Below are 18,005 nucleotides of genomic sequence, written 5' to 3'. Positions count from 1 at the left end.
CCGGGAGTGACCAGCTGCCACCAGCCTGGGCTGAGGGCCTTAAATTTTTGCTCACACTGTGAACGTATGTCAGGGTGGAGGAAGATAAAGCAGTCACAGGAGGAAAAGACAGGAAGACACTTCTGCTGTCAGCTGATGTCTGTTTTACACTCGGCAGTGTTATACCTTATAACGATGGCCTAATTAAAAAATAAAAGGTCTTATAATGTAGAAATAAAAATGAACTATTTAGGAACAGTGGACATGTAATAAAAGCAGTGAATCAGTCTTTGACTTGAAGGCAAAAGCGAATTGATTTTCTTGGCTTGAGTGTGTCTGTGTACTTATACAGGGTACAGGTGCATCTCCTCTTATCTGGTACACCTACCTGGTGTATACCTACAGGCTGCAGGAAGGATATGATGAGTCAACATCCAGTGTCTAAAGTCAAATAAAAATAATGAAGCTTAATAAACTAACGCACACCTCCGAGGCTTTCATCATTTTCATATTTGAACTATAATCACAAGTTCAGCTATCAGAGCTCAAAACAAAAGACTTATAGACAGAGAGCAGCTTTAATATCAAAGCACTTTATTTTACATACAAACAGTATCTTACAGCACATTTTTATTCATGTACACAAATGAGGAATGGAGTTAAGTTTGTAAAGGAAGCGCTAGGAAAGCAGCACCATCTGCTGGTGGGAAAAGGCTACTGCTGCTTTAGGATCGCGCTCGGTGCTGGAGAAGACTCTCTACTTCCATCCTTGGCAGGTTTCGCTCACAGAGTTCAAGCTAAACAAGTCTGAACGCAGAAATGACCTCAGGAGTCGTTGGGGAGGCCAAACAGTTTGACGGTGCCCGCCTCCCGGTTGTTGTCGTACTTGCCCTCCTTGTCATCGCAGGCGTAGGCCAGCAGGGGCCTCTTTGGGTGCCAGGCGACTGTGAAGGTTGGAGAGTCACACTGAACTTCCCAAAGCTTCTCTCCTACAACACGAGGAGAAGACGGAGAATGTGTTTAATGCTTAGTAAAAAAATATATATATTTCAAATTTACAGCTCCAAACTGTCTCACTGACCCGTTTCCACCTCAGCGATGTCTATGAAGTGATCCTCGGAGGCCGAGGCTAGCATCTTGCCATCGTGGCTGAAGCTCAGAGTCCTCACTGGCCAGTCCAGTCTGCACCATCAGAGCGATAAAAGAAAGAAACTCTCTGAGATCCAGAATAACCTTAGAGTCATAACGGCACATTTCTATTCCACGATAAAGATGTGATCCATGATGTGTTTTTATTTATTTTTTTAAAAGACCATTACTGTAATTATCTCATGAAACCTAAAACTCTGAAAATAAACCGTCTCTGACCTGGAGAAGCAGCGGACACACACCAGCTCCTCCACGTCCCACAGGCTGACCAACGCATCAGCACTTCCTGTGGCAAAGTACTTCCCTGTGGGGTCAAACTTGATGCAGATGCAGTTGGACGGGTGGGCATTGATAGACTGGATGGGCTTCAACTCTGGATAACTGCGAAAAAACCCAGGTGTTTCAGAGGAGTCCACGTGGCTCGTGCACAGGTCAGGAAAAACGTGAGTCAGTGTAAAATACCTTCAGACCTTTAGTTATTGTTGACCTGCAGTGTTTGCGTGTTCATTTCAAAGACAGAATTAGGAGCAGATAGAAAAGTTCCTCTGTTTTCTAATAATGCAAAAACACATTTTAAAGCCAAATCACAATGAAGTGGCGACCATTCCAGCCAGCTCTGGGATCAGCTTGTTGACATTTTCTCACCTTGATTTGAAAAAAGAAAAATCAAACTCCCCAACCTTTAGTTGTACACTTTCACTCAGCAGCTAGCCTGTGTTGGTGTGTGAGAAGCGACGGAGAACATGACGCTCAGCTTTTCATGAACATGCATGTCAGGAATGAACGTGAGCAGAAATCTGCTCCGTACCTCAGAATATTGATGCAGCCGTTTCCGTTGGTGAGGAAGAACATGTCGTTGTCGTTGTTCCACGAGATCTCATTCACCTCAAACTTGAACTGCTCTTCTGCCTTGGAGCGGTGCGTCTTGGCATCGATGAAAGTCACCACGTCATCTTTGTTCCCCACGGCAATGGTTTGACCATCCGGGCTCCAGCAGATGTTGATGTTTTCACCTTTAGACAAAGATTCAGTTTTGATGACACAGTGATGAGCGAGGTTTAAAGAAGGGTCATGACTCCTGTACGGGTGGGCATTTTGAATGACCGATACAAAAGTGCCCGCTATCATCCCAGCAGACTTTCCTCAGACGGTGAGACTATTGTATCTTTGAATAACCAGAAGGTTTTTTGTATTCATTTAAATTTTTGGGGGCTGACCAGCTGCACAGAGACGTTGTTTGTTCAAAGAACTGGTTACAACTCGCTGTCTAATGTAACCATGAATGAAGGAATAATTGTATTTTACTATGCTTTACTTATGACTTCATAATCTGGGAAGCTCGACTCACTAAACATCTTTGGCGCTTTACTGAAGTCTGTAACTCACAATGGTTTATGTCAGTGTCTTTTCAAGAGTCTCTTCACCATCTAGTCACAGTAAGCAGCGCTGCAGCTAAGAGCGCAGGTAGCTCATTCAGCATTAATGCAAGCTGTGTGTTTAGAGGATAACATCAGACAAACAAGCCTTACAGAAGTCTGTATGACAATTATTTTTAATGAGATTTGAAGGATGTTCAAATTACAGAAGCTTCCCGGGAGAAACCACCTGGAAAAAATGAATCAGCAGGTACGGACTCATGAATTCACCATGAACAGGTGACTCTGTAACGTTCTGATTAACAAATTTGGATGATGTCATCATACTCGGACTGTTTGCTATTTTCATGATTTTGTTTCATGCTGAACGAACATCCGGTTTAAAGAAGTGGAATCTTTCAAAGCCTTTGAGCATAAGCACTCAAAAATACTTAGGATTACTTTTAATCTTAATCTAAAATCTTCAACTGTCAATAGTAAATGCCCAATTACAATCAAATCAGACTCTACAATGTTAACAAACTGACATAAATATACAGATGGGGTCATAAAGGATCCCAGTCAGTTACCTGAATCAGTCAGCTTCTATCAGCTACAATAACTCCCAAAGAGAAAATGCAGGCAAACAGCAGCAACCTGAGGTCAGTACTAGCTGCTGACTCTGTTCGCCACAAAAACCAAGAGCCTACCCTTCGTGTTGACGGTGGCGATGCATTTGGTGGTGCGTACATCCCAGATGCGGATGGTTTTGTCTCCGGACGCCGTGACAAACAGATCCGGGTTGGTGGGATGCCAGCAGAGCTGATCCACACTGTCACTGTGACCTCTGTAGTTGTTCTCTTTCACCTGCAGACAAACATCACATGTATCAGGCATCCATCGTGTGCCACTTTACAGAGCACATCCACAAGCAGCCCAGCAAGACGATCACCTGTAAAGTTTTCTCTTAGAAATATGACTCAGATTATCTTGCATACCACACTTTGTGGAAAGGAAAAAAAAATTAGCATCCCTCAAGTTATAATTTAAACTTGAGGGCTGTGACTTTAACTTTCTGATTTGATCATGTCTCTTTACATAAATATGAAAGTTTATCAATTTGGGCATTTCAGTGATAAAAATACTAATCAGTAAACATATACGTAATTAAAATGAATAAAAAATTAAGTAGAAAGCTGGGCTGCAGACGGAGCTTATAGGTTTCTGCTTAATGACGTAAATTCCTAAATAACTACAAGGCTGTTCAGTTAGTGGCAGTTATTGAGTGATGGGGATTATCCAGGGGGCCGTGTTTTTTGTGACAGTCGGCTCTCTAACGTCCAACATTCATTCATTCACGGTAGCGAGCTAACCAGGCTAACGCTAGCATACTAGCAACATGCCGCTATGTGACTCACCAAACGGTCCTTTTCCAGCACGAAGACGCTCGCTGTTTTATCAAAGGACCCGGAGGCCAGCCTCCTGCCATCACAGCTCCACGCCACCGAGTGAACTTTAGCCGTATGAGCGGCGAATTCGCGGCTTTTGTTGTTATTTTTAAAGCTCTCCTGCATCTCTTGGAAATACTGCGACGCCATCTTGGATTCCTACGTAACAACAGTGGCCGCCGACTGTAGGTGGGTTTAAGGGAGCCTGCGCGCCATCTGGTGGTTCGGAGGGGACCGACACTTGTTTACTTTGCTCAGACGGTTAACTTTATAAAAGGTCCTGTAACCGTCCTGTAACATAAATACATTCAGAAAACAACAGTAGAAAAGAAGTATGTGTAAATCCATCTTATCTGTATTTTTTAATGCAAGCAATAAAATATTTAAATCGTTCTAAATACCAAATGAAAAGGCCTTATTATTGCAGGATATTGCTCATAAGAATGATTAATCAGTCAAATTAGAAACAGAAAAGTTAAAGTTATCCATTTAAAAGAATATATAAGAAATCTCAAACTGTGACATCATTTATTTGAATTGATATGCATTTTCTAACAACTAAAACCAACACAAGAAAAACATAAAGCCAGACTTCACCTTGAAGAAATTTCAGCTGCATAAACCTTATGAATGAATTTAAACAGGTTTCGTTGAGCTTTGGGGAAATGGGCTATTTAAGAAATTTAGAATGAGCATCATCCATCATTTACAAACTGTCAGATCCTCGTTTCTGTATGACAGTAAAATATGAAACAGTTCAGAGCTCAGTCAGTGATCTTCAGTTTAAATCCCAGAAAACAAAAAGTACTTCAGCTTCATTGTATTGTTTCTATCATTATTAATAATGTGGAATGCATAACATGACACAATCCATGCACAACACACTGCATGTTTAATCAGTCAAATTAGAAACAGTCTGGTTTGCAGCCTATGTGCATTTAATGTGCTACAGCTGATAGAGTTTTATCATACAGTTTAAAGTGGGTTAATCTATACATCAAAGTTTTTTTTGTGACTATTTGTGGAAGAACTGGAAAGAAGTGGCACGATCTGCTTTTAGGTAAATCATTGTGAAATATTTTGCTTTTATTTTCTTCAATTTTTTCCTTCCTTTTGTAAATTCATGCAGAAAAAAATGCTTTACTATCTCTCATTTTCTAAAGAAAATACAGCAGTTCTTTGCACATAGGCCTACGTGAACATCAACAGCGTGATAGGTTTGAGTACAAAAATAAATCCACTGATTGTGCAGGGGGAGATTTTTATGCCCTTTGAACTTTACATCATCTTTTCTGACATATATCAGATGTTGGTCTATGACTTTAAGATTCAGTGGCAGTAACGCTGTCACTCAAAGTAATGCTATATGTTCATATTACCACACATGTGATCTTTGACTCGGCACACATTCATTATATCTTTCAATGATGTAACCAATGCAAGTTTCCAAATTCATTGTTGAAATAAAGACAGAAATCTCTCGTTTTATTTGAATTCCAATTTATTTAAAGTGATGTTTAAAAAAAACCAACACTCCATTTATATCTCAAACACACACAATATCTAGTCACCCCATCTCTGTCAAATATGGTATATCCCTCGGTTAAGAAGCCACTTGGTTACCAACTAAGCAATCGATGCGAGGACCCAAAACCTGCACCATCTGCAGGGGGACTCCCCTGCCATCCGGAGGCCTGTGCAAGGCCTCAATATGCATAATATTCAGGCCTGAGGCAGCTTCTGATGTCGAGTGTGTGGTCCTTTTGCACTAGAGTAAAACACACCGAATGGACGGAACAAAATGCACTTTTTAAATGTGATTCTGTGTTTTAAGAAAAGATGACAAGCAGTGAAAGCGTCACATAAATGTGCCTTGCGTCTTTGCATACTCGTGAAAAAATGTTTTAATGTTGCGGGCACGTGCCAGGAAAGCGATGTAAAGACAGCAAGCCCTACAAAATAAAAGTCAACTGTTCTGGTGAGGAACGAGGGCGGTGTTTCAGGACACGTGCACACAGGTCTCTGGACTCAGTGCTGATTCAGTGGAGGAAGACATCTCGTCTCTGGTGGACTATGACACGATCTCATGAGTTTTCACGCCACAGACTATAACTCAGGATGTTGAGGTTTAGATGCAGGTGTATGGAGAGGTAGAAAAAGTACACAAGCACCCTAATTCCTCCAAAGCACTTCTATTCTTAGCTCATTTTTCCTCATCGTTTTCTCACTGAGGCCCCTAAAGTAGGTTTGATGAAGGTCTGACCCATGGACCCTGAGAACATTTCTGTGACATGTATCTTTAAAAAGCTTGTGTCGTGTTCCTCTAAACCTGAAATATCAGTCACATGTCACTTCTGTGTTTCCCCCCTTCTCACCTTGCATGACTTATGACGACACACCTGGACTGAAAGGTGTGAGAAGGCAGGAAACGTTTTTTTTTTTTTAAACCCTGTCTATAAAAATGACTCCCAGGTGTTTTCATCAGCCCGAACTCATACTCAGGTAAACGCCTGGACAGGTGGAGCTGCAGGCAGCTGCAGGAAGCTGAAAGCAGCACAACAAAACTAAACTGTTCATTTACTTCATCTGGAACTTTCTGAAACATCCAATGCTTTCATCATTGACTACAACATGTCTGAAAAGAAGCTTCGATTTTAACATCCCCACATTACCAAAAAACACGCTTTTAAAACTGCAATCATCTGTCTGTTGGTACATTTGGTATTGCTTGGTTTGCCGGAGAACACAGCAGAATCTGTGGTGCACATCTCAAAAGCAACCCATGACAAAGTGTTTCGTTTGTTTGAAAGCAGCAGAAGAAGAGCGTTTCTCCACTATTTGCAACTGCAGGTTATAAACAGAGAAAAACCAGTTATGCTCGCGCCGCCGAGGATGCCAGCTGCAGCACAGGTCTAACTTAACCAGGAGAAAAATTACAGGACGTGGAGGCAAGGCAGGAGAAGCCAGAGAATTGGGCTCTATAACAGTACAGCGCATTCCTGCTGATGACACAAAGTGACGCTGAGCAGAATCTTTGTGCATCAAATAGAACTAAATCAACCTAAAGCTTTGCAGTCTTTATACAAGTCAAAGTGTCTGAAGAAAACTGAGTATCTGTGCAAAAATAGTGCAGCTTCCCTTGTACAGTGCAGCCCATCCTTCCTCCTGGATCCACAGGTTTATTGTCAAAAATCATCAGAGAAGCGAGCGGCCGATAAAAGCCGTTGTAGAAAAGCCAACAGTGCACTAACGCTGTTCTTTTGGCTCCTTTGAGACTTTTTGGTATTTTTAGAAGTAGCTACAAAAATCCGAGTGTCAGTTTTATTGAATGTGAGCACGTTAGCCTCATGTGGTACGTATGGAGCAGCAGATACAGTCGGTCTTTGTGCAGCTGGAGTTTCTACAATGGCTGATCACCTCCCCTTATCTGAGCCCTGCTTTTTTCATAAAGTCACCAGTGCATTAGCTCTTACTGCTCTGTTACCTGCGCATCTTCATCCGAGCGAGTTGTTAGTCGGTTAGTGTAAATCCAAAAAAAACATAAATACAAAAGTACAACAAAGTCAACGTTTCCATTTTTGATCTGACACAGTAAACAAAAGGCAAACACTCTGCAAATCATCTGATCTCATCACTCTTTTGTCAATAAACGCACAAACCGAAGATACTCAGAGTCCATCCTAGCACTCTGCGTCTGCGCTGCCATTGATTGAGCTGTCGCAGAGGGCGGCGTCTGCATCATCACCGGGCACTGCATGGTCGACTCCGTTTGACTTGATTTGATCCTCCTTGACACTGTGGAGCAGAGACAGCAAGCAACATGTAAGAGACCGAGAACAGCCGAGACGCAGCGATCACTGTAATCTGTGGAGACCAGGTCAGCATCAACCTTGTGCTGGAACCTGGACTCTAAAACTGCAGCTAACTACATAGCCTCCTTCTTGACTGCATGACTTCAAATATTCTTTTCTGTGTTTGTTTTACACATGCAAAGGTTTTTAGATTAGATACATGAACTTCCAGGGATACTGATGGCGTCTCCACCCGGGTCAGAAAGTATTAGGACGGGATGGAGGGCATGCTTGTGATGAGTGTCGCTCCACCTGTTTATGCAGCCGTTGCTGACTGGAGACTCGGCTGTTTCTTTCTCAGATAGAGAGCTGCAGGACCTCCTCTCCTTGCCCGTGTCCGAGCTCTTCCTTCGGGCTACGACCGGCCCCGAGCCCGACCCCCGTCTCTCTGGGCTAAGCCTGGGCCCTGCTGGGTCAGACGGGGCACTCAGCCCGCCGGGCCCTTCTGGATCTTTGCCGGAGTCGCTGCTGGTTCGCCTTCCATTCAGGCTGTCAGAAGATGAGACGTGGCTCATACGGCCCTCATCTGGTTATCAAAGAGACAGACAAAAACCAAAAAGCAGGTTTTTACATGAGTCTGTCTTAAAAAAATGGTACAGAACTTTTATTTAGAAGAAAGAATGTCAGATGTCTGATAATAGAGGGTAGATGTTAGTTTCATCTGTGGCTTTATATTCTCTGACTGCATGTATTGAATTTCTATTCATCTTTATTTTATTTTTATTTGCTTTTTAACACTGTTTTTATCTTCCTTGAACTTTTTCTCCTACTCAAACTACATCCTACTGCTTACTGCTCGCTCTTCTTTGTGTCATTGTTTTTTTTTTTTAGAAATTAGAAGTTTTGTAGATGAATATTTATCCAGCTCAAATACTCTGCACACTTAAAATCAGAAGGTTGTGGCTCTTTTTGCCAAACGGGTCAATCAATGCGAGGAAAGCAGAGCAGAAGTGTTTGTCCTGTGTGCGCAGTGCGCCCTCTGCTGGACACAAACTGACACAGCAGTTTGGAACGACTTTTGTTCATTAAGCTTTTATTAAGATCTTATATTCATATTATCCTGATTATACTTAAATACTTTTACTTCAGTAAAAAACAACAATAGTAGAACTTTTAGTGACAGTATCCTGACCAACACTATGGCGGCTCTTTGAGGTCCTTGTTGGCACTTTTGATAATGATTTTCAATATTTCTAAAGACTAAATGTTTTATTGTATATAATTAATGAAAATAGCTGCTGACGCAACACTGATGAGCTGCTTGGTGACAGGTTGCTACCTCCTGAGCCGGCCTCGCCCGCCTTGTTGCGTCGGCGTCTCAGGATGACCTCCAGCTCGCTGTCCTTCTTTCCGGGAGGTGACGGTCCCGACTCCTGCGAGCCTCGGCTGGGGCTCCTCTTCACCGTCTCCTGGAGGAGTACACACATTACTGCAGGAAGTATAGTTTTTTAATCTGAAAACAAATTGTTTCCAACCAGCGATGCTACAACTGATCCTACTGCACAATCCTAACTGTCAGGTCCAGAAAACATAAATACTACATTTAGACATTGTTACAGTGTCAGTCAGCTGAACCTGAGACCTCTGTGCTAGTCACAGGTTGCCTTTAACAAAAACTTTGTTTTAGCACCAGAGTGTTCATAAGTGCACCCGGCACGATCAGGTGGTGGGGGAAGATGCTCCAGTCTCGACGCACCCAAACGTGTCGTGAGGGTGTGCTGGAAACACGAGGCTGAGACATTGAGTCAGAGTGGATCACACAACTGCTCAGAGCTACAACCTCCTTGGTGGGCTGTTTAGTGTCCCTCCCACTCGAGTGGGAGGGCTGAATGTATTGAATGACACGAGGTCTGTCTCTGGGTGAGTTTTGAATTATCCTTCATGCAGTTTCTCGTATTTTCACAGTTAACCTGATGTTTTGCGTTGCTTCCGTGTCTGGCCTCCTCTGCTCTTTGTCTGCTCTGAGCAACTTGGTTCAGCGAAACAGAAACCCGGCACTGTTCGCAGAAAACCACGTCCAGATCAATCCTCAAACACCCTGCAGCAGGTCTGATGGAAACAAGCACCATCTTAAGCCTGGCGTATTCATGGGGTCAGAGCTTACGATGCGCACCGCCCACCAGGGGGCAATGCACTTATTTCTCCTCTTGACATCTCCAGTGTACACAGGAAGATCCATGCAGTTTGTCTGAATATTCTCTTTTCACATTTAACAACATTTAACACGCTGCAGTAAAGCCAACATAAGCCCGTTTTACCAGGATGCCTTTCAGTTCCTCCATGGCGCTCTCCTGCTGTTTCTCCTCACAGGTTGGAGGCTGCTGGAGCAAAAACAGAAACATCACACTTGACCTTCATGACCTTCATGTTCCACCGACAGATCTGTGCAGCCTCACTAGCAGAGAATCATGGAAAAGGGGAAGAAGCTTCTAGTAACTGAGCAGGCACATGGTGTCCGGGCCATGAAGTGCTTAACAATGGACGTTAAAGTGACATGTTTTAGTGACTGGAAGAGGACCTGCAGTGTGTGTGTGTGTGTGTGTGTGTGTGTGTGTGTGTTAGTCTCTCTGGAAAGCCCAGAGAGCAACTGTGACTTGACTCACTTTTACTGCTATCCTCTGCAGCAGCACAAAGAAGAAGAAACATGGAGAGGAAAGAGAGGACAGTAATCAGGCAGAGTGCTTTCAGACTGCACGAGAAAAAACAGCCCTGAAAGTATTAACAGACACCCGGATTCATTTTCACATGAACAACGAGCTGAGATAAAACAGGAAGGATGAATCAGGAAGTACAGATTGATTTTTTACAGCTCATATTTGTGACATTTAATCTCTTACTCTTGTTGAAGGTAAAACAAATCAATGGAAGCTGACAACAAAAGAACCCGTTTGACAATTAGTTTAAAATGGTGATGAGCAAATGCGTCTTCTTATAGAGTGTATGCTTCACTCACATTCTGGAGCATTAAAATACACTATAGTAAATACTGTGATCTTTTTTCTTTACATATTAAAGTGAGCAGGAAATGATAAAAAAAATGAACGATCAGATTATATGTGGTTCCTGTCAGAGACTTCACCTCACAGCCTTTACCAGCTGATAGATCAAGCTCAGGTGTTTCTACATCCATTTATATATTTGGGAATCAATGGAGGGGTGTCAGTGTTTCTAAAAATACCCACAGAGACAAAAGCCCCAACAACAATGACCCAAGCTTCGTCGTTGGCTTCATATAAGACTAAAGAAGAGACACACAAAGGACACAAAACAACAACAAAGAGAAGAAAACAAGTGACAGAAACGGAGGCAGGTCGACCGCAAAGACACACAAACGCCTGTTATTCCTGACAGGTGACGCATGTCTGTGCCTCGTCATGCTGGAAATGCAGCTCAGCACATTTACTGGTTTAAACTGGAGTTCACATCTGCACTCGTAACTCCAGTCGTGTCCTTGTTTTTCAAATTTAGCTGTGAAAAAAAAGGGTTAGGGTTACGCCTCTCAGCGTGCAGTGCTCCGTCTCACCTTGGTGTCCTGACTCTTGACAGGCCGCAGGACGACGCCATGTTTGATCCGCTCCATCATCTCGTTCACTGCCTTCACTTTCACGTCATCCACACCTTCAGCAGCAGCTGGACAGCCAGAGGGAGACAAACCCAAATTACACCTACTGGATTAACGTAGCGTTATCATTTATTTCTGAGGCTGGCTTTGGCTGAGAACACGCTGCTGACCATAACAATCATGATAAATAATAACAATAACATTCTGTCTATCAATACATGAATATAAAACAGTGTGGTGAAACCCACCAGGAGGCTGCTCAGCCTTCATGGAGGCTTTGGAACCTTTGGAAGATTTCCTCATGATGGCTATCAGAGAGCTGAGAAACAGGCAAAATGATTCAAAATGAAAAACCAAGAAACAAAAGAAAAATCACGAGGTCAGACTTATGTGCAAATAGTCAAATTTACTTCCTATTACAGCTTCAGCGACATGTTTATCTCACATATGAAAGAAAATCCATATCAGCTTTTTATCAGATTGTTGTTACTCTCAGTATCAGATACGGGAAAATAAATACGTGATTTTAAGTCTTTCTCTTAATATTTATTTATTTATTCATGTGTTTGCCCTCACTGGCAGCCAGACTTTCTGATTGGCCGAGACAAACGCTGGTCTCTCACCTGAGGGGGTTACATCTGGAGGGCGGAGGCGGAGGTGGAGGGGGAGGGGGAGGAGGAGGGGGTGGCGGTGGCTGTGGAGGAGGGGCGGGAGGCGGCGCGACCCCAGGTGCAGGAGGAGGAGGGTCTGTGCTGGTTGTCATGGCGATTTTTTTCTGGGCCTCCTGGAGCTCGTGAACTGGAGAGAAGAAAACGTGAGCGGTTAAAAATCCTCTCAGCTGCTCGAATGATGATTTTCTTTCATTGAAGCTCCTTCCTAAACTCAGAGAGCAGGATCTGGTCATGTTTTTAACCGTTGTCATTGGTTGCTGGTTTTAGCCCTGACATCATGTGACCCATTTACGAGTATCAGACAGTGTTGTGAGGCTGGAGTCATCCTGTTTCTTTCTGCATCAGCAGAGGAATAAACACAGGAGCCACGAAGCACCGAGACCTGTAACCCTCTTATTTAATCAGCCATCGGGTCAGCTGTTTCCTCCTCACATTATACTACAATAGAAAATCACTAAAAACCGTAAAACATTGACTGTACCATGGATATTTTATTTTTACTTAGTTTTGCTTAATGTGAATTATAAATGTAGATTATTTCTCATTAATCAGTCTGCTGCAGTTCGTTTACTTGCTCCTCGTCTGTAGAAGATTCAGGAAAAAGTGCTTGAAAGAGACTCAAAGCTAACATAGAAATTATTGATTACTTTGCTAACTGCATTAGGGACCGAGCAGTTAACCTAACCCTCGGTGGACTCACAGCCGTGTTGACCTGCTGTGAGCTTGAACAGTGATATCATAAAGAGCAGGAATGAGCTGATTAACTCCCAGGATCCTCTCAGCAGGCAGGACTCTCACCCACAGACTGTCCGTCTCTTTCAGCAGCATCCACCTGCTTCTCTACACAGACACAGACAAGCTGCCCGGTCCAAAGGAAAGATGGAGGATGAATATAAAAGCCAGTCAGGGAGCAGGTCAGACAAAAACATGAGTTAAACCAGACTTAAACAGTTAATATTTGTATTATTGTCTCTCATATTCAGCTTCAGTGAGTTTGTGACATTTTACTTGAATACAAGAATTATCTGAACCTCATCTCATGGCACCTGCTTCTGTGTTTAAAAGCTGTGGGGTCTTTCTCTGTATGTCAGAGTGTGGGACCTGATCGGTGCCTCAGATTACCATTCAGCCTGCCTGCTGCTGTATGTTATTCCCTTTTCCTATTTTAACAAATTTTTTCATCTATAATGTGGAAAACTTTCATTCCAGAAGATCACAGTGGGCACAATTCAGTAAATACAGCCTCCCTTCACCTCCAGTGTTCTATACTAGGCTCACAATGATATTAAAGTTTTAATCAACACATAAGGTCAGCTGACAAAATGAGGAATCTGTGGGTGTGCAGAGTTATTGAGTCCACCCCTGCTAATCCTCTGCATATTCATCAGCACGTCCATTTTATTAGGAACAAAAATGGAAAACAGAAGGTTGAAGCGGTCTGATTCTGGTGCAGCTTGATCTGAGCACTAAAACTGGGTCAATTGACACATGCCACATTGGCTGGAAAAGTATTGGTGCATAAATAACATGTAGCAGCATGAGGCTTCACTGATCCCAGTTTTAACAGGACTCCAGTTTTCATGCAGCTGAAATATTATTCTGTCCTTTGAAAGAAGAGACGCGCCCACAGGTCTGAGAGGAAGTGTTTGTTCTATCTTTAGCGTCATCACGTCTTCCTACAAAAGCAACAATCTACTTCACTGTGTTACACTCAGTTTGTTTAGGCAGACTCTTGCCAGCCAATCACAGATAGTTTTTTTCTGTTGCTATGCTGTGTGTCTCCTGTCTCCTTTTAATGTTAAACTTCTATTTTAATGCTCACCTGAGGACTTGGTGAAGTGCACCTCCTGTATATATTCTCTATGGGACACTCTTAATGTGTGTGCGTCTCCACCTCCACCCACCTTTTTCCTCCAGCTCCTCGTTCTTCTTCAGTGCCTGCTCCAGTCGTCCCTCCGCCTCCTTCTTGTCCACCTCCAGCAGCTCCAGCTGCCTCTGCAGAGCCTCTAGCTGTGTCTTCACACGGTTCTGCTCCAGCTGTTCCTCCAGGTTCTGCACCTACACACAGGCGTAGCACATGATTCAGAACAAGCTACACAGAAGCACCGTTACCAGACTGAAGGCTTTCCAAGCATGCAGCACTGGATGAAAGGCCATCAGACCCATTAAATCACATGACCACCGCATCTCATCAAGGAATAACTAAAAAGTAAAGGACCAGCTTCACCTATTGTTAGATTATAATATTATTTTATGCCATGTTATACCCCTAATTAAAGATTGTGAATTATTATGTAGTTTTAGTTTGCAGTATTCTCCTGAATTAGAAGAAGCTGATAACTATTGCATTCGTTAAACTGATTTGCATTACATTAGACTGCTGATTTATTGTGGATGAATGATATTGTTTTATGATGTTATAAGAAATACTGTTTGCAGAGAGTCATCGCCTTATTTGTCTGATTAGAAGAGAACAGAATATACTGGAGTTTTCTGCCCCATCTCAGCAGGAGCAGATAAACGGGGAGCCAAGGTCGTAGCTTAGGCGCCGTGTGAGAGAAAAGCATGTGAATGTTTAGGCTTTTATGATAAGGTGGGAGAACCAGAGGCTATAAGAGTTTGAGCAATGCTCCACCATTTTGAGATCTGAGGCTGTCTGCATACGGTGTCCATCTCCCACGCGTGTGTTCATTAAAATCATCGTTTGACTTAACCCGGCCGGACCAGTGTTGTTATTGTGGTTTTTTCTCGTCTCCATCCCCAATATTTTGAACCATAACACTATGATACCTGCAGAATGTCACCAACTGTTGAAGCAAAACTAAAAATCTAATTACCTGAGTTATTATACTACATGTACTCTTGCTTTGGATTACTGAGGGTTTTATTCACCTCCCAGCACAAGTCGGCTGTTTTAAAACTCAACCTTTAACAACCTTCTTCTTTCAGCTGCTCCCTTTAGGGGTCGCCACAGCTTCCTCCATCACACCCTATCCCAACATCCTCCTCTGTCACACCAACCCTCTGCATGTCCTCCTTCAGTATTTATTTTTCCTTCAGTCAAGGTCATGATGGGACCGGTGTGAAATATGTTACAAGAAATATGTAGTACTGCAGACTGTGTCATTTCAGACTATGTGCATATTTTCTGTTTATTGGTATATATTGGACTGTCTGATCAACATGCAAACCAAAGAAGAGTATTAGCAAAGAGCAAGCTTCAGTGCTAAACCGATTGAACTCATTTAAAAATCAAAACAAAAATTCCAAAATGTCCAGAAAAGCAGAATCTCCAGGAAGCACCGAGGCAGGACTACAGAAGGAACTGAGAACAGATGGAGCCAATGAGGGTGGAGAAGATCAGAAAAGGAACTAGAGACAAAATGCAAAGCCCGGAAGTGAAACCACAACAAGACACACAAGAAAAATAATATAAAATTTTAATTTAGATATTTAAACTCTTTCAGCACAGCGGAAATATTTCAGCACAGGCACAGCTCTCACTCACCGCTTTGACTGAGAGTATTATTTAACTGCTCTACATGATTTCACAGGTAAACACAACAAAATCACACCTCTGCTATTATCCTTAACCATGCACGATGATCATATTTGCTTGTTTCAGGATATATTCACACAGCTCCAGCAGTAGAAACTCCGCCTTCTTGGCAGTGAAATTAAGGCTGCAGAAGAAGAGGCTTCATATTTTACCTTCTGCTGATGCTGCAGTCGCTCCTCCTCTAGGGTTTTGGTGACAGCAGCAACGTCTTCAAGGGCTTTGAGTAGCTGAACGCTGGGCTCAGCACTCTGCAGCAGCAGCATGCTTTGCCTGTTGGCCTCCTTCTGCTTCACCAGCATCTGCAGAAAACCGAGGACGATAATGAGGATAATGGGAACAAAGGAAGTTTTAGAAAGAGAGAAGGAAATGCCCGTCTGTGAATCTTTACTCTAAACAAACCAGCACAGAATCTGCTTTAATCCCACAGACTGTTCACTTTTCAGATCAGTAAAAACCAGATTCAGGACATTTCACCAATATTAACACACACATCAGTTACAAGCACAGAAACACACTTCACTGTTTATCACTGAAGCTAGCAGCAGCAAAGCTCAGCTTGGATTATCAGAATGCATGACTTTAGAAAACTGTGGGAGTCACAAAGTGCTCTCGACGAATTGGAGAAACTCTCAAATGCCGATTATGCAAAATATGAAGATTAAGTTCTGCAGCTGTGGTGAGACAGCAGCCGCAGCAGCAAGCATGGCTTTTATGTATTAACGTAGTGAAAGATTAGTCATTGTGTTTGCCAGCTGGAAAACTGGAAGCAGTGTTTGATTCCACCATGAATCATATTTCAAATTTCTGCTCTGCCAAGACAAACAGGAAGAGGCAGATTTTAAGCTTCTTTAGGTGTTTGACTGTACAGCCGCATTTCTGTGACTCGCTCTTTACCTCATGTGCATAAGTTTCAGCTTTGACTCGGAGGCTCTGCTCCAAGTCGAGCTGCTCCTTCATTCCCTCGTACTCCTGAGCTGCCATCATGGAGACTGCAGATACAGGGGGGGGGGGGGGGGGGGGGGCATGTTTAGAAAGGCACTGATGTTACACTAAGGGTTTGGAGTTATTAGCATAGCAGCATAAATGTGATGCTGAATAGAATAGAATAGAATAGAATAGAATTCAACTTTATTGTCATTGCACATGCACAGGTACAGGGCAACGAAATGCAGTTTGCATCCATCCAGAAGTGCTTTAGTGATATAGATATATTACAATATATATTAGCAATAATATAGATATGTGAGTATATTACAGAAATGGGTCTATTATGGTATGTTATAATGTACACGGTATGAAGTATGTTGTGAATATTCTATAACTATAAGTATGTACAGGCTGTAGTGAGTACAAGCTATGTACAGGATATGAACAGGATATAAATATGAAAAACTATACAGAATATGAAATAAATAACTTTACAGAATCTGGGATATACAGCTATACAGAAATGGGAACTATGCAAGTTGTAAACAGTTGTAGGATTAAAAATTATCGAATGTACAGAATGATTATTTACACAGAGCTATACAGTAGTGCAGTTAAGATAAGTGAGGGTGTAGATAGTTTCTACAGAGGCTATATAAAGTGCTAGTGGTTGTGAGTGGTGGTTCAGTCCATGTTATTATTGTGTTTGAGGGTACAGTTGTCCATTGTGGGTGTGTGTATGTTCAGTCCATGAGTTTAACGTGGGTCAGATGTCAGGAGGCAGAGTTCAGGAGTCTGACAGCTGTGGGGAAGAAACTGTTCCGGTACCTGGTGGTCTTAGTCCGGAGGCTCCTGTGGCGCCTCCCAGAGGGCAGGAGGGTGAAGAGTCCATGTGATGGGTGACTGGGGTCTTTGATGATTTTCCCAGCCCTTTTCAGACACCGCTTCCTGTAGATGTCTTTTATGGCAGGAAGTGGTGCTCCGGCGATGCGCTGGGCAGTTTTCACGACCCTCTGCAACGCCTTCCGGTCCGAGGCAGAGCAGTTCCCGTACCAGACTGTTATACAGTTGGTCAGGATGCTCTCGATGGTGCAGCGATAGAAGTTCACCAGGATGTCTGAGGACAGGTGGTTCTTCCTCAGAGTCCTCAAGAAGAAGAGGCGCTGGTGAGCCTTCTTGACCAGCTTGGAGCAGTTGGTCGTCCAGGTGAGATCCTCGGAGATGTGGACTCCCAGGAACTTGAAGCTGCTCACACGCTCCACAGCCGTCCCCTTAATGTGGATGGGTGGATGTGGGTCAGCATTCCTCCTGTAGTCCACGATGAGCTCCTTGGTCTTCTCGGTGTTAAGCAGCAGGTTGTTTCTGTCGCACCACTCAGCCAGACGATCCACCTCCTCCCTGTAGGCGGCCTCATCGTTGTCACTGATGAGGCCAATCACCGTGGTGTCATCTGCAAACTTAATGATGGTGTTGGAACCATCAGCAGGTCTGCAGTCGTGGGTGA

The 18,005-nt window shown here is 43.1% G+C and overlaps 2 protein-coding genes across 10 annotated transcripts in view; both read right to left on the bottom strand.

Moving 5' to 3' along the window:
• Nucleotides 1–552: 552 nt before the first annotated feature.
• On the bottom strand, nt 553–4,104 carry thoc3 (THO complex 3). Its single transcript, XM_085417963.1, has 6 exons — nt 3,902–4,104; nt 3,194–3,350; nt 1,937–2,141; nt 1,348–1,509; nt 1,061–1,161; nt 553–968 (listed from the first exon to the last, which is right to left on the bottom strand). The coding sequence occupies exons 1-6, from the start codon at nt 4,079–4,081 to the stop codon at nt 805–807; spliced, it is 969 nt and encodes a 322-aa protein (XP_085274089.1). The 5' UTR covers nt 4,082–4,104; the 3' UTR covers nt 553–804.
• A 1,320-nt stretch (nt 4,105–5,424) lies between these two features.
• The window catches only part of shtn3 (shootin 3), a 31,800-nt gene continuing 19,219 nt past the window's right edge, over nt 5,425–18,005 (bottom strand). For 3 of the 9 annotated variants that reach the window (XM_085417896.1, XM_085417909.1, XM_085417952.1), the window contains 11 exons: nt 16,469–16,563; nt 15,727–15,873; nt 13,920–14,073; nt 11,968–12,142; nt 11,593–11,663; nt 11,306–11,412; nt 10,386–10,400; nt 10,041–10,103; nt 9,062–9,191; nt 8,035–8,308; nt 5,425–7,726 (listed from right to left, as the gene is read on the bottom strand). In XM_085417896.1, the coding sequence (XP_085274022.1) occupies nt 7,612–7,726; nt 8,035–8,308; nt 9,062–9,191; nt 10,041–10,103; nt 10,386–10,400; nt 11,306–11,412; nt 11,593–11,663; nt 11,968–12,142; nt 13,920–14,073; nt 15,727–15,873; nt 16,469–16,563 (1,346 nt within the window). In that variant the 3' untranslated portion in view covers nt 5,425–7,611. The remainder of the gene's footprint in view (nt 7,727–8,034; nt 8,309–9,061; nt 9,192–10,040; nt 10,104–10,385; nt 10,401–11,305; nt 11,413–11,592; nt 11,664–11,967; nt 12,143–13,919; nt 14,074–15,726; nt 15,874–16,468; nt 16,564–18,005) is intronic. The other 6 variants (XM_085417902.1, XM_085417921.1, XM_085417915.1 and 3 more) reach the window with 5 other exon arrangements.

The sequence above is a fragment of the Rhamphochromis longiceps genome, linkage group LG2 (genome assembly GCF_057381845.1).
Source record: "Rhamphochromis longiceps isolate RC_006_pf linkage group LG2, R_longiceps_female_GT1.1, whole genome shotgun sequence".
NCBI classification, from domain to species: domain Eukaryota; kingdom Metazoa; phylum Chordata; class Actinopteri; order Cichliformes; family Cichlidae; genus Rhamphochromis; species Rhamphochromis longiceps.
The sequence above is the reverse complement of the archived record's forward strand: the minus strand, read 5'-3'. Positions and strand labels throughout refer to the sequence as shown.